Genomic DNA, 14,034 nt, shown 5'->3' with positions numbered 1-14,034 from the left:
CCTCTAGCACAGTAGTATCTGCCTTTGTAGGCTTCGCCCGGAGCAGTCAAGTGACAATGTTGTGTCAAACCGAGAAGGCGGCGGGCGGCTCTTGGCACAGCAGCGCCTGGCAACCATCATAGACACCACAGCCCTTCTCCATCGAGTGATGCATCCATGAATCCTTTGCACACACACATTGCGCGTCTCTGTGGTAATTGGCTAAACACGAAGGACTGCTCGATTAGGCAAAGTCCAGGCAGTGAAAGCTTGGCGCCACGCCCAGCACCGACGACATGCTTCGCCGCCAGGTCAGTGCTTAGACTGTACGAAGATATGGTATGTATTCGGGCCTTACGAGTCAGAGATCCAAGTATAGCAAAGTCTCCTGCGTGAGATACTCTTTACCCCACAGCATTCCACAATGGGAAATATTGATTCAAACACGCACACGTGTCTACATTCCGGACGCAAGGGGGGAGCCATATATTCCACCAACGCGCTGCTCCCAGTCTGACTGCGTGACTGCGTTTATACAACACCCATAGACGCATAATATCAACGCACCGGCTTTGTCGTCTGCATAAGCGACCGCACTCATTAGCTCGCGCGCATCAAGCCTACTAGTAGCCAGTTGACCATTCCGAGAAACGACCAGACCACTTGTTCGACCCGACCCTCGCGGCAACGGCAACGACCAACCACAACGACAACCACACCTTAGCAGCGCCCTCCCATGCTACAGCAACGCACCATGCGCCCCAACCCCACCTCCCTCGCCCTCCCGGCGACGCTCCTCCTGCTGCTCCTTCCCTTCTCCTTCACGCACGCGCACGCCCACCCTCCGCGCCAACACCACCTCGAAGCGGACATGACGTACTTCAACCCACGGCTCCAAGTGCGCACGTACCCGCGCGACGTCGGCAACCTGTGCTGCGCGAACCACTGCAGCAACATTGGCAGTTTCGACTGCTGGATGTGCGACCAGAAGAGCTGTGGGACGTGTTTTCGCTGTATAGGAGGAGGTGGAGATGGCGATGGGCTGGAGGGGGGTGAGTGTGGGGATGGGTCGGCGGGAGGAGGGGTGCGGGTGGGGGATGGGGTGGAGGTTAAGGTGGAGGGGGAGTGTCGGGCGCCGAAGGAGTTGTGAGGGTGGGGTTCATAGGGGAAGTTGGTGAAGGGGGTGGTATGGGGACCGGGAAGGAGCGCAGCAGGCCTGGGGCGTCGAGAAGGGGTGTGCTGGGCTTGAGATGGAGGTGGAAAGGCTGATGAAGTATGGAGTCTGCATGGAGAGAAAGGGAGAGGGAGCACGGGGACTACATGGTGCAAATGGCTGGGACACAAGCTTTGTTCCTCGCTTTGCAAAATATTGGAAGCTTTATATAATAGCTCCATGCATGGAGCATCAACCTTGGTAGTCGCTGGAAGCTATTGTCACCCCCCAAATTCTATCATGTCCGCGCTGATCCGCATGATATCGGTGTCCAGGGTATTTGATTGGGGGGGGGGGGGGAGGGGTACGAAGTGGACTGTGCATTGTTTAGTGGAAGTCTCGATTCGGTGACTGGCTTTCTGGAAGGGTCGTTAATGCGTAGCAAACGCCGTGGCGCTCGTGAATTTTTTGGAGTCGTCCTCACTCCAGCGCTCACGCCATCTCTTCGGGAGTGACTTGCTCCTTGACCGACGCCACTGGCAGACCTGTAAGCTGCACGTCTAGACGAATGATGATGGTGGGTTTGCTGCGCTTCGGATGATCCGCCATCTACATTTCCGAACACCGGCTCCGGTCAACCACCACCACTCACGCCCTAACTGGAACTCCCACTCAATACGCAGGAGATCATACATGTCCTGATCGTGCCGAACGGGGGAACACAACCGCCGTGATAAAGTGGCCCGATCGTTCGGAAGCCATGCGGACGGTCGTCTGGGAGCATTTGGTCGCTCCAGCTCTGACGAAGAAGCTCTGACCGGACACAAGGCAATCGGACAGACTCTTCTCAGCCACAGGTTAAACCACCTTGTTAGTTAAGGACAGAGGCAAGCTCAAAGTGTCTGTACGTAGTGTTGCTAGTTGATGTACTCTTTGACATACAAGCTCCAGCGAAGAAAGGCAGCATGCGTCGAAACTGTGGTTTCTCGAGACGGGTATCGTAGCACAGGTCGTGACGTCGGGGAGCGTCACTGATGGTAAAATACAAGCTTCGGTCGAGGATCTCGGTGGGAAGGTTGCTGAAGTTAGGAGATATATTATGTTCGTCACGCCGTGGTCTGGAAGTAATGCCATTAATGCGCCAAGAGCAAAGAATGGACTCAACCTACTTGCAAGTTCAGCATCTTGCTTCTTTTGTCTCCTGGAGAGCGTTGTTCGTGTTCCTAAAGATCGTTTTGCCATTGTACGGGCTAAAGTAGAGGTAAAAACAGACGTTCTTTGCACCAGCCTGCGCGATACGAGCAGGTGCCATTTGCCTGAATTGCCTTATCTTGGCTCCTCCGTCTTGGCAATGCCATGAGACATGAGTGACGTATGATTGTCATTCACTTGTTTGTCTATATCTCATGAGCGAGCACAGTAGGAAACATGTGTAACGGCCACAAGCCTAGAATGTGCAATATGCCTTGTCAGGCATGGGTCTTGATTGGTGTCTGTAGTATCCATGTGCATGTTCCCTCCTTTGCACAATCATAGCATTCCTTCTTGACAGTGCTTCTTCCTCCCATCCATCTCTGTAGCTTCCAACAATAGCAATTATGCATTACAAACGTATCCATTGCTCCTTTCATCAAGGCAGCGAGCCGTATCTTTTCAGCCATCGCCAATATAGACGGAACATGCAACGAAAAAGGGTATCAACAAGAGGGAAAGTCTCGAGCTCCCGGGCTCAGAACGCCATGCGCAATGCAGTTGTGATCTTTGGGTCCTTTGCTTGCTCCGGGCTTAAGCACCGGTAGTGCCAGGACCGCCGTTGTACAGGAAGGCCTGTCCAAAAGAGAAGGAAATTCTTGGGTAGTGTCATCAGTCGTAGGTCGTCAAGTCATGGCATCGTCGTCATCTGTTCTGCTCAAACTCTGGGTGCTGCGCCTGTTCTTTGTCCTAGGGTGCCAAACAGAGTCTCGGGAGGCACCCTATTCAAGTTGGAATTCTTATCCGCATATGGAACATTTGGAATGGCGTTGTATCCCGCACGCTTGCGTTGAATACGATTGAGTAGAAGCCCCAGAAGGACGATGAGGAAGATAGTACCAAGTGCCGCACAAAGCGCGACCAATACCACGATGCCAGTGGAGTGACGATTACCTTTTCCAAATTAGCGGGTGTCTGATTGAAATAGATGGATAACTTACCCTCAGACCGAGGTGTTCTTGGTCGGCTGGCAGCAAGCTGACTAATGCTTCCCGCGGAGCCATCGGCTTTGCTGGCCAGTACAAGAGGTGTCATAGCGCTGCCGTTGAAGACGGCGGCAGATGCCGCGCCGAAGCCAGTAATGTTGAGCTGGCCCATGATGAGAAGAGCTTCATCTCTATCCAGGAAATCGTTGCTGTCGTTGTTGTCTTCCGCATCAACAAGCTCCAGGCTGCGGATAGTGGTGCCGGATGAGAACATTCCGGTCACAATCAGGTTCTCCTCATCCTTCACCTCGATGAGAAATGTGGACCCATTGTTGGCTGTTCCTGCAACCCAGATGTCTTTTCCATCTTCCGTGACCACCGTGAGCGCAGAGACGGGACCAGGAATTGTGTCGTCGGCGATCTGAGTCCACGCCTGCTCATCAGGGTCATACTGTACAATGGTCGTTTCATTACCACCCAATGTCAAATTTCCGACTGCGAGAAGCTTCTTGTCGTTTTTCCAGAACAGCTGAGCAACAGTGCCGCTCAGGCCGCTGCCGACGGGGTTCCACTGGTTGGCATTGGTGTCATACATGCACACGCAGGGGCATGACAGATCCTGTGTGGTACGCTCAAAAGCTCCTCCAACGTAGACAAAGTCAGTGTCAGGCTGAGCTTTGATATCATTGACAATGACGTTGGGGCCAGCGAGACCAGCAGGCTGAATCGATGCGTAGTCGGCTGTTGTCATATCGTACAAAAGCAAACCAGCGACTGAACGACCTTCGATCTCGCCACTCACACGACCACCAGCAAAGAGGAGGTCTCTGTGGATCTCCAGGGCAATGAATGTCGAGTTCTCGCTCACACCTTGAGGTAGGCCAGTGACAGCATTATTGTCAGACCCATTCATAAAGAGCAGGTTCCGGATGGTCGAGCGTTCCGCCCCTTCTGCCGTAAAGCCGCCGGCAAATATTGTCACGTTGTCGGCATTGGCGTTGTAAGTAACAACTTCTACAACTCCGGTCACATTTTGGTCGCCACTGATTGCACGCTTCTGAAGTGAGGATGAAGTCTCTTCTGCTTGAATGTTCAGTGGTAGACCGTGAAGTGTGATTCGCCCATCGTTGGAGACAACACTGGCGACACCATGCATGACTTGTCCGAGTGACGCCAAAGTACCGGCACCAATCCAGGTGTTGTTTGGTAGAAAGGCTCCAGCAGTGAGCTCTCCAGTCAGAATCTGCTGTTGAGCATTTGTTCGCTGGATCCAGTTGTTGGCCGACGGGAGCCAGACGGCCAGGCCATCAACATCGATGGCCGGGTCAGATCCAGACTGACGGATTTGGCTGAAGCTGCCGCTGAACGCAATGGCTGTCTCGGACTGACCTTCGGAGGTGTTCATGGGAATGGGTACAACGTATTCCACAGCACCATTCAGGCCAGCCCCAAGGGCGACCCAGCGCTGGTCGGCAATTTGATAGGCGGCGACACTAGTAAGCTCTAGTTGATTGTCACCGCTAGCGGCAGTAAAGTTGCCCCCAACGTACAGCACGTTGTCAAGGGCGAACATGTCCATAACAGGAGCATTCAAGCCACGATCCGACAGTGAAGTGGCATTTCCTTCTGATGTGAAAGCCATGATATTCTCGAATCGATCATCCTCGAACGACCCTGCAGCATACATTGTATCGCCGACAGTCAGTAAACTGGTGATTTGAGCGTCTTGGTTGAGGAGCGTGCCGGCATTGTTAATGTCGGAGTTGGAAAAGTCGTTTGGATTAATCTGAGCCTGGTCAGGGTCGAAGTCGAAAATGCCGTTCAGTCCTCCAGTAGTCGCAATGAGGCCAAATTTGACTCTAGATGCGACAATGCGCTGAGTAGGCAGTTGTCCGGAGGCCTTGATGCTAACTCTAGGCCGGAAGGAGCCAGATGTAACGTCGATGGGCCCCGTATATACGTTGTCGTACTTGTCAAAGTTATTCAGCTGGGAGATTTGCGTGAAAAAGGTTTGATCAGCATCGGTAGTCAATGTACCGGTAACGTTGACAACGGCACGAGACGAGCAAGAGCTATCCTGAAGACATCCGGGAGTGTAGATAGTGACGGTGTAGTTGCCGCTTTCCTGGATGTTCGGCTCAAATGTGACCTCGGTGTCGCCAATTTCGTCGGGGCCAGGGACTGCTGCTAGGTACTTGGAGACACTGTCAAATGATGACATTTGGAACCAAGGACCAGTCGTTGTCACCGTAGAAAGGGTACCGGTTGGGCCACCACATGCTGGTTCGTTAAAATCTGCCACAGCGTAGCTGAAGACATCGCTCTGGAATAATTGGATCCCAGCCAGTCCACCGGCATTACCATACCAGTCACTGATATCGATGCGGAAGCTGTTCATGCCAACGTTGTTAACGAAAAAGAAGTCCATGAACCCATCCTCGGGGTTCTCGGGAAGTGGACAGAGGGCGTCACAGACGCGCTCGTCTCCAGATTCCGGGTCGGTGTAGGTCAAGTTCATGATACCGTTGATAGGAAAGGCTGTGAAACGGAATTCTTTCGTGCCGGCATTGAACAATCGCAAACGAGTTGGCTCGAATCCAAAGTCGAAGTTGGCGCGCCAGAAGCCAGGAGTGTCAGCATTCAACTTCCATTCGACGCTAGACCCATTCGAAGGACAGGCAATTGCGTCTTTGTTTGTGTTGGAGGCGCCACCAACGGTGACGTTGGCGGAGCCGGGCAAAGGGATCTGCTGGGTAGCTCGATCTCTCTGCGATGATGTAGTACTGGTATTTCCCAGACCGGTGAACTGGCCGCCAAAGACGATATGGCCGTTGGGAGCTTTGGTGACAGACTCGACAGGAGCATCGAAACCAGCGAAAGGCAGAGTCTGCCAAGCTCCGTCAACAGTCCAAGCAATGGCATTTGACGTGTTGGCTGCATCGAAAGAACCAGCGATGTAGACGGTCTCGCGTTCCTGATCACACAGCACCGCGGCGACAGTACCCTCGAGGCCGGGCAAAGGCGTGATGATTCGCGAATCGGGATTGTAGAGTGCTATAGATCTCGTGGCGACACCTCCTAGACTGGTGAAATTACCGCCAACTATGATGCCTTCAAAGGTGCCATCTCTTCTTAAGAAAGAGCACATCGAGTCAATGGTCGCATCGGTCGCCGCGAGTACCTCGTAGGAGCCATCAGGCTGGTGTTGTAATATTGAATTAGAGCCATTGCGATCGAATTGGCCTGGGAAAGAATAGACAGAAATGGCATCAAAATCGCCAGTTAGGGCGACTTGACCAAGATTGCTGAGGTCGATGTTTGGGTTTACGGATTGTGAGACTCCATGGGCAGCCAGAGCCAGTACCGATACCGCGGCACCAGCACGGGACCGAAGTCTCATTTTCTGGCTCGACGCCGGGGCGCGAGAGAATATGGTGTTATTGTGTCGCAGTATTGAGAGACATATGAGAAATCGTGGGAGCAGGGCAGGCTGACGTGAGGGTGAGGGAGAGGTCGCGAAGGAAGTTTGACGGGCGATCGATCGGTTTCGGGTCGCAGGAGGGCCGGCCGAGGGAAGAAAACACGCGACGGAGATCGAAAGGAGTGACAGTCGTATTAGGCGAAAGATAGTGTGGAAAGAAGCTTGCAACTCTGTACAGGCGGCTGACCAGACCGTCCGGCAGTTTTCTTGAAATGATGAACAGGAAGGAAGTGGTGATGAAAGTGAGGGCGACGAGGTCAGGAAAGGACGGGGACGCGAGCTGCAGTGCTAAGGTACCAAGGTGCGCCGCTTAAGCAGCACTGCAGCGCGCTGCTGGGTCGGTGGCAGGCTCTCCACCAGCAAAAAAAAGGTACGGGCCAAACAGGACAGGCCCGCCCTTGAATTAAGCCTGTCCACTCCAATTTGGCGTGGTTGCTCGGGTGTCCACAAGAATGCAGTGAGCACAGTCCGGCCGGTTGTTATTGGCTCTGCCTCTACCTTGCAATCATGCTCCCTGTGCCCAATACCTGCCTCCCGCGCACCGGCTGTACAACTTCTACCGATGATCAAGTTCTCGACGAACGCTTCTCGAAAGATCTTCGAGAATGGAGTATCATGCTCGTCATCGGACCTGATGTCTCAGATGGCTTCCCTCATCACTAGTCCGTCGCTCGTGCGGAGTGCTGCTGCGGTGAGATGCCGCACAGTGCAATCTAACTTTAGCACTAAACAGCACGGCAATCTCCCCATTTGGATCCTGATCTCGATGTTGACGCGCTGCAGGAAAGTCAAACACCTGCCCTCACTCATGTACACTCGCCGTCGAGGTGCTCATCGTCAATATCATTGATGTCGGATAGCCATCGGAGATGCTGCAGCCCGGCAGATGGTCCAACATCCAATGCGACACGTTGTGCTGCTCCCGATGCCAGCGCTTGTGTCACTGCTCCCTAGCCGGAGTCCAATCATCATACGCGTCCATGTCGGAGCCCAGCATGTACCTTGTTGGCCGTCCGTCACCCTGCTGCAAACTCATGTGGTCGCACAGAACTACTTTTCGTGCCGATACTCTGAGACGCGGGTGCCTTCTCCGGCATGGGATCGTGTTTCAGCTATCACGTCTTGGCTATCGAATGCAAGGAGCTCGAAACCTGCTTGAAGCGAGGATAACCTGTCATAGCTCACCTGCAGCCCCATTATCGACTACCTGCGCCTCCTTCTCTTGACGCGTTCACTAGTATTGCTGCTGACTGCCATCTCATCAAGCTCCAGTACCGGCTTTGGAGCTTCATCTTCGTTTTCCCTCTTAATGGACGTCTTTGCTGTCGTCTCAACCTCCTCCACCTTGATATGCCCACTCTCTTCCTTCATCTCAATCTTGGCAGTCAATCGCTCGGAAAAGACCCTCAGGTCTGCTGTGAACAGCACGCTGTGCGCCCAACCGGCCTCTTGGCCCCACAACTTGCGGAAGTGGTTGGCAACGCTGTCATATGTTGCTTTGGTCAGGCTGCTGTGCTTACCCTTGCCAAACTTGTAGTCTCGAACTGCGATCTGCCAGACGTGGGTATCAATGGGCACTGCCTCACCCCATCCTAGACCCATCAGGCAGACACAGTCTGCAACTTTAGCTCCAACGCCCAGCAGCTTCAACAGCTCTTCATGTGCCGCGCGATACCCATCCCGTCCTTCCGCGTTCCACTCACCACCAGGGGAGGCTTTGTGTCCAAATGATGGACTTTCAGGGTTGCGTAGGGTGTCAATCCAGTCTTCCTCATGCTCATCGACTGCTCTGGCAGTAGCCACAATGAAGCGTCCGCGATAGCCGAACCCCAGCTCGCGTAAATGCGCCTCGACCTTGTCTCCAGTCAATGCAGACGCCTGCGGGAAGTCATGATATGGCCGTCCATCTAGGGTTGCAATGTATGGTCCGTAATGCAAGCATAGCTTGTCCACCATTTGCATGATACGACTGATATTGTTGTTGCTGCTGCAGATGAAGCAGACTAAAGCCTCCCATGCGTCTTGCCGCAGTATGCGCACCCCAGTGAACTTCGGTGCTTTCTTCTTGAAATTGGGATCTGACGCAGACCACTGCTCGTACAGCTCGGTAAGATTGGGTCTGAGATTCAAGTAGTGCTGTAACAACTCCAGCGTGTCGTCGCCGGCTTCGTCTGTCTCTGGGGGCGCTGAGGAGGGCGGCGTTGGCGGCGTCTCGGTCTGGTTGGGCCATATCGATCGATAGTTGACATGCGTCGACTGTTGCGATAGCTGCACAATCCTGCCGCGCAAAGAACATGCCCATGTATCGTCGGAGCATTGCTTCCACCGAAAAGACTGTCCACAACGAAGGGTGGTGGCTAGACACAGCTCTGTCAAGCCTATTGGCAGCTTGCGCCATTCTGTGATTCGACCGGAAGCCATGATAGACCCTGGCTATGCTGCGTCTTCAAAACAGTGAATACAATGTTGAGAGAGGGAAACAGTTTGACATCGTTCATGCAAGATCGATCTCCTGGGGGCAACGCGGAGACACTAATGCAAGGGTCCAGGCCACACCAAGGCCTAATTCGCGCCTACACGCGTTGACGCGAACACGCCCGCGATACTCGACAAACTCCAGATTCTCCGTGCAGTTACCGCCGACAAGTGGTCATGTTGATTTTGTTTGATAACTTTGAGCCTGTTGTCTAGCTGCGCGTTTCGCAGTAGAGGTATCAGATAATCAACGAGTGCCAGAACAGGGGCTTTCGAACTGGCCGGCGGAGGCATAGAGGTACTATCGATATCATGCTCATCAGCCCAATGTATTAGCAAATATACTGCCAGTAAATACACGGGTTTCCGCACAGATAAAGTTCCTGATTGTCCCAGTGAAGGACATATCTCTGGCTTGCATCTCCTCTTGACCACGATGAATGCAGCCTTGTTGACCGAGAGTAAGGCTGCCAAGACCTGACGCCAAAGATTTGGGGCTTCTTCACGGCAGCATCAAACAGCAGGTCCATGCATCTCTCCTGCTCTTCGCCCTGACTCCTTGTATTACGCTGCGACATCTCCCTGCCGTGCGTTCAATGAACCTTGTACTACGCTTGCAGACTCTCGTTTCATCCTACAAGGCCAGTGGTACTCGAAGGCTACAACAACATGAACGGCGACAACTATTCCAGAGGTCAGCATATCCATAATCGCAAAGCATGCGCGCTAACTTCAACAGATCAGGGTCGCTCCAGAGATCACTATGTATGACAGCGCGCCCAATGTTTCACGCACACTAACCCACTTCAGAGCTCCAGAAACGAAAGAGACGACCGACGAGAGCGCGGCGGCGACCGAGACAGAGATCGCCGGGGAGACCGAGACCGCCGCCGCTCAAGATCCCCTCACCACCGATCGCGCCGTGATTATGAGGTAGATTCATACTCCTCCAGCCGCGAATACCGGGCTCGCGAACGTGAAGATAGGTATGGCGGTGATAGGCGAGGCGAGCGAGACTGGAATCGGGATCGCGGCCAAAGAAGGCGTGATGATGATCGACCGCCCCGTCGAGGCGACCTGTTCGATGACCGCCGAGGTGGAGGTGGAGGTGGAGGCGGAAGGCGTGACGATCGACGAGGTCGCGAAGACCGCGATGAGTTTGCCCAGCAAGCGAAAGGCGGCCGAAGTCCACCTCCCAAGAAGCGCGAACCAACCCCAGACCTGACTGATGTGGTGAGCATCCTTGACCGCAAGAGAAGAATGACGCAGTGGGATATCAAACCTATGGGCTATGAGAATGTCACGTCTGAACAAGCCAAAATGTCTGGCATGTTCCCTCTCCCGGGAGCTCCTCGACAGCAGCAGATGGATCCTAGCAAGCTCCAGGCTTTCATCAACCAGCCGCAAGGTGCTGCTGTCACTCAGGCTCTCAAACCATCTACCGCACGGCAATCAAAGCGCCTGTTTGTCTACAACATCCCAGCCAACACTTCAGAATCAGACATCCTAGAGTTCTTCAATCTGCAGTTGAACGGTCTCAATGTCACGACGAACAACGATCCCTGCATTGCTGCCAATCTGGGCGACAACAAACAGTTTGCGCTGTGTGAGTTCAAGTCGGCCATTGAAACTACTGTGGCTCTTGCCTTGGATGGCATCACTATGCCGCAGCATCTGGCAACGGCGAACGGTAGTGGCGGCCCTCCAGCTGGCCTCGACATCAAGCGCCCAAAAGACTATATTGTTCCTGCGGCGGAGGACGACGAGTACACGCCAGGTGAAATATCAGCAGTGGTCCCTGACTCTGCTAATAAGATCTGCGTCTCCAACATTCCGCCCTATCTCACTGAGGAGCAGATTGTTGAGCTACTAAAATCCTTTGGTGATCTCCGCGCCTTTACTCTCGTCAAGGACAATGGTACCGGCGAGTCACGCGGTATTGCCTTCTGCGAGTACCAAGATCCGTCCTCTACCAATATTGCTATCGAAGGACTTAACGGTATGGAACTTGGCGACGCGAAGCTCAAGGTCGTGCGTGCATCGATTGGTTTCACGCAAGCCTCCGGCCTCGATATGGGTGTCAATGCCATGTCTATGTTCGCTGGTACTCAGTCAAACGACCTTGAGGGCGGTCGGGTTCTGCAGCTACTCAATATGGTTACCGCCGAGGAGCTGATTGATAATGACGACTATGAAGGTATGCGATTCAGCCTGACCACTGGTTTCGATCCCGTGCTAACCCTCTACAGAAATCTGCGAAGACATCCAAGAAGAGTGCTCCAAATACGGTACCATCATCGAGATGAAGATCCCTCGCCCTTCAGGTGGCAGCCGGCAGAGTACTGGTGTGGGCAAGATCTTCCTGAAGTACGAAAAGCCCGAAGAAGCAAAGCTGGCGCTTGAGAAGCTGGCTGGAAGGAAGTTTGCCGACCGCACAGTGGTCACAACTTACTTTGATGAGGTAGGCTAAACCCACTTGAGATCCCAACCGCAACAAGCAGATGCTAATCAATGTTTACAGGCAAGCTTTGATGTCAGCGCGTGGTAAGGAGGGAGCTGATGTTGCTTTATACCTGACAGCCGCAGCTCTCATGGTGTAGCCAATCGCTGTTGCAATTCAATCCCGCACCACCCTGGCCCAGGCTGTCAAGCTAGCACTGGCAAGCACTGGCAGGCACAGACTCGACAGACCCGGATCGTTGGAGCAGACAGGCCTCGTCGGCCAGTTTCGCCTCCAAGCCGTGAACTTGTACAACAGCAAATCCCCGGCGTCAGAGAAAGATGGACTACGAGCAAGTGCTAGTGGGGCTTGCGTGCGACGCACTTGGAAGGATAGTATGCATTGGAGGAAACATGCTGGACTTGCACAGGGAATGAGAGGGGGCGAAAAAAAGTTATTCCGGGCGGGCATCGTTCACCTTTTTGATTAACCCCTTCCCGAGTCTGTACTGCTCGAGCCGGCTAACGTATGCTCAAGGATTTGCTCTGCTTTCCGTCATGCAGAGACAGCTCTGCGGCATTTACCGTATCACATCATGTCCCTGCCGGTCTTCTTATGTCGCACATCACGTTCCCATCCATGCGCTGACCATCTCATTCCTCTCCTTGGCTTCTACGGCCCAGTACCTCACGTCCCTCACCACCTCCCGCTGCACGTCCGCCCCTTTCTGCAACCCCTTCAGCAGCTCCCCCAACTCCTTCCTCCTCGTGCTACCGGGCAGTTTAAGCTTCCCCACAAACTCCCTGTACAGCTTCTCGCGCTCCTTCTCCGTGGGCTCGTACGCCTTCATGATCTCCTCGCGCTTGAACTTGCGCTTGAACTCGGGCCAGAACAGCTTGGTGCTGGCCTTGTCGCCCAGGAAGCGCAGGTACGTTTCGCGCGGGTCTTCTTTGCGTTGTGGTTCGGCGGCGCGGCGCTCCTTCTCCGCGGCGACGCGGTCGCGCGACCACGATGCAAAGACGTCTTTGCGGGAGGCCATGTTGGGCAGGGCGACCCAGCGGGAGTCGTCGATGAGGCGGGGATCTGTGAGGAGGCTGTCGAAGGTGGCGTAGGGCGAGATGTGGGTCTCGTCGAGGAGGGAGCGGAAGAGGAAGATGTTGTCTTCGGGAGTGATTTCCAGGCCGCCGTCTTCTGGGTTGGCGTCTCCGTCCTCGCCATCGACATCGTTGTCCACGTCATAGTCGTCGTAGTCGTCGTATGCATCATCGCCGTCGTCGGCTTCCATCTGCGCGAGCTGCCAGGCTATGTCGTCTTCTGTCATCTCGGCTGGACCGGTAGGTGCTGTGGGCTCCTGCTCGGCTGCGAGGCGGGCGCGCTTGTTTGTACCATCGGCATCACCGGCTTCATCTTCGTCGTCGGTGACTTCAACTTCTTCGTAATCCGAGCTCTCGTAGCCGCCGCGGTCGTGCCGCTCTTCAGTCGCTCTGGACGTAGGCTCGTGGGTAGCTGCCTTCTGAGCAGCGCTGCCCCCAGGTTCTGCCGTCTTTGTTTCCTTTGCTGAATCTCCCAGGTCTTGGGTTTTATCTTGCTCCTGCTTCTTCTTCCACTCCGCGGCCTCCATCTCGATGACCCCCATCATCACCTCCTGTGGAAACTTCCACAAACTCTCCTTTGTCTCGGTATTGTGCACGAACCTCCGTCCAAACCTTGTGTACACCAGCACCCACGGCTCCTGGCCTGGGATTTCCTTTTTCTTTTTCGGCCTGTCGCCTCCGTGGCCTTTGCGTGGTGGTCGCTGTTGGTAGCTTTTGCCTCCGGTGAAATGGCCCGTTTGCTGTTGGCCGGCACCAGCGTTGTTGCGCGAGAATTCCTCTTGCGCCCGTAGAGTGGCCAGCATGACAGGGTCGGGCGCTGCCTCTTCGGCGAAGAGTGGTTCATCTTGCGAGATGCTAGAAGCGGGAGGTTCAAGGGCCGGGCGGGTGTATGTAGATTGCTTCGTGGAAGCATTGTAGTAATATTTGTGGCCACTGGGAGCGGTATGCTCGGTCCATCCTTCGGGCAAAGACGACGACGGAAGTAGTCCTTCCTTCTTATGTGTCGACTTCAGCATGTTCGAAGGTATGTCGCATACAATGTCGAAGCGGGGGACGCATCCACCAAGCAGGAACTTTTGATGTGAGGTTGGAATGGTGCACTCCGATTGGCCAGCCTTACGGCGTTGTCGACGCGACAGTCGCTGCTTGCCTGCTCGACACTCAATCCCACGTACAAGCAGATCTACTCTTGACTTGACGCCTTCTCCATCTGCTCCTTACTCGCTAACATCTGC

General features: G+C 54.2%; 4 protein-coding genes across 4 annotated transcripts; 1 reads left to right on the top strand and 3 right to left on the bottom strand.

The window, feature by feature from the left end:
• Positions 1-3,041: 3,041 nt before the first annotated feature.
• Positions 3,042-6,709, bottom strand: HMPREF1541_06141 (uncharacterized protein; the record flags this gene model as incomplete). Its single annotated transcript, XM_008720477.1, has 2 exons — positions 3,042-3,277; positions 3,325-6,709. The coding sequence occupies 2 exons, from the start codon at positions 6,707-6,709 to the stop codon at positions 3,042-3,044; spliced, it is 3,621 nt and encodes a 1,206-aa protein (XP_008718699.1).
• A 1,284-nt stretch (positions 6,710-7,993) lies between these two features.
• HMPREF1541_06140 (uncharacterized protein) lies at positions 7,994-9,211 on the bottom strand (the record flags this gene model as incomplete). The annotated part of the gene is made up of 1 exon (XM_008720476.1): positions 7,994-9,211. The coding sequence occupies one exon, from the start codon at positions 9,209-9,211 to the stop codon at positions 7,994-7,996; it is 1,218 nt and encodes a 405-aa protein (XP_008718698.1).
• Positions 9,212-9,934: 723 nt separating this feature from the next.
• Positions 9,935-11,813, top strand: HMPREF1541_06139 (uncharacterized protein; the record flags this gene model as incomplete). The annotated part of the gene is made up of 5 exons (XM_008720475.1): positions 9,935-9,959; positions 10,005-10,030; positions 10,076-11,462; positions 11,515-11,726; positions 11,787-11,813. The coding sequence occupies 5 exons, from the start codon at positions 9,935-9,937 to the stop codon at positions 11,811-11,813; spliced, it is 1,677 nt and encodes a 558-aa protein (XP_008718697.1).
• A 517-nt stretch (positions 11,814-12,330) lies between these two features.
• Positions 12,331-13,815, bottom strand: HMPREF1541_06138 (uncharacterized protein; the record flags this gene model as incomplete). The annotated part of the gene is made up of 1 exon (XM_008720474.1): positions 12,331-13,815. The coding sequence occupies one exon, from the start codon at positions 13,813-13,815 to the stop codon at positions 12,331-12,333; it is 1,485 nt and encodes a 494-aa protein (XP_008718696.1).
• Positions 13,816-14,034: the final 219 nt, after the last annotated feature.

This window comes from Cyphellophora europaea, assembly GCF_000365145.1.
Source record: "Cyphellophora europaea CBS 101466 unplaced genomic scaffold supercont1.5, whole genome shotgun sequence".
Classification (NCBI taxonomy): Eukaryota; Fungi; Ascomycota; class Eurotiomycetes; order Chaetothyriales; family Cyphellophoraceae; genus Cyphellophora; species Cyphellophora europaea.
The sequence above is the reverse complement of the archived record's forward strand: the minus strand, read 5'-3'. Positions and strand labels throughout refer to the sequence as shown.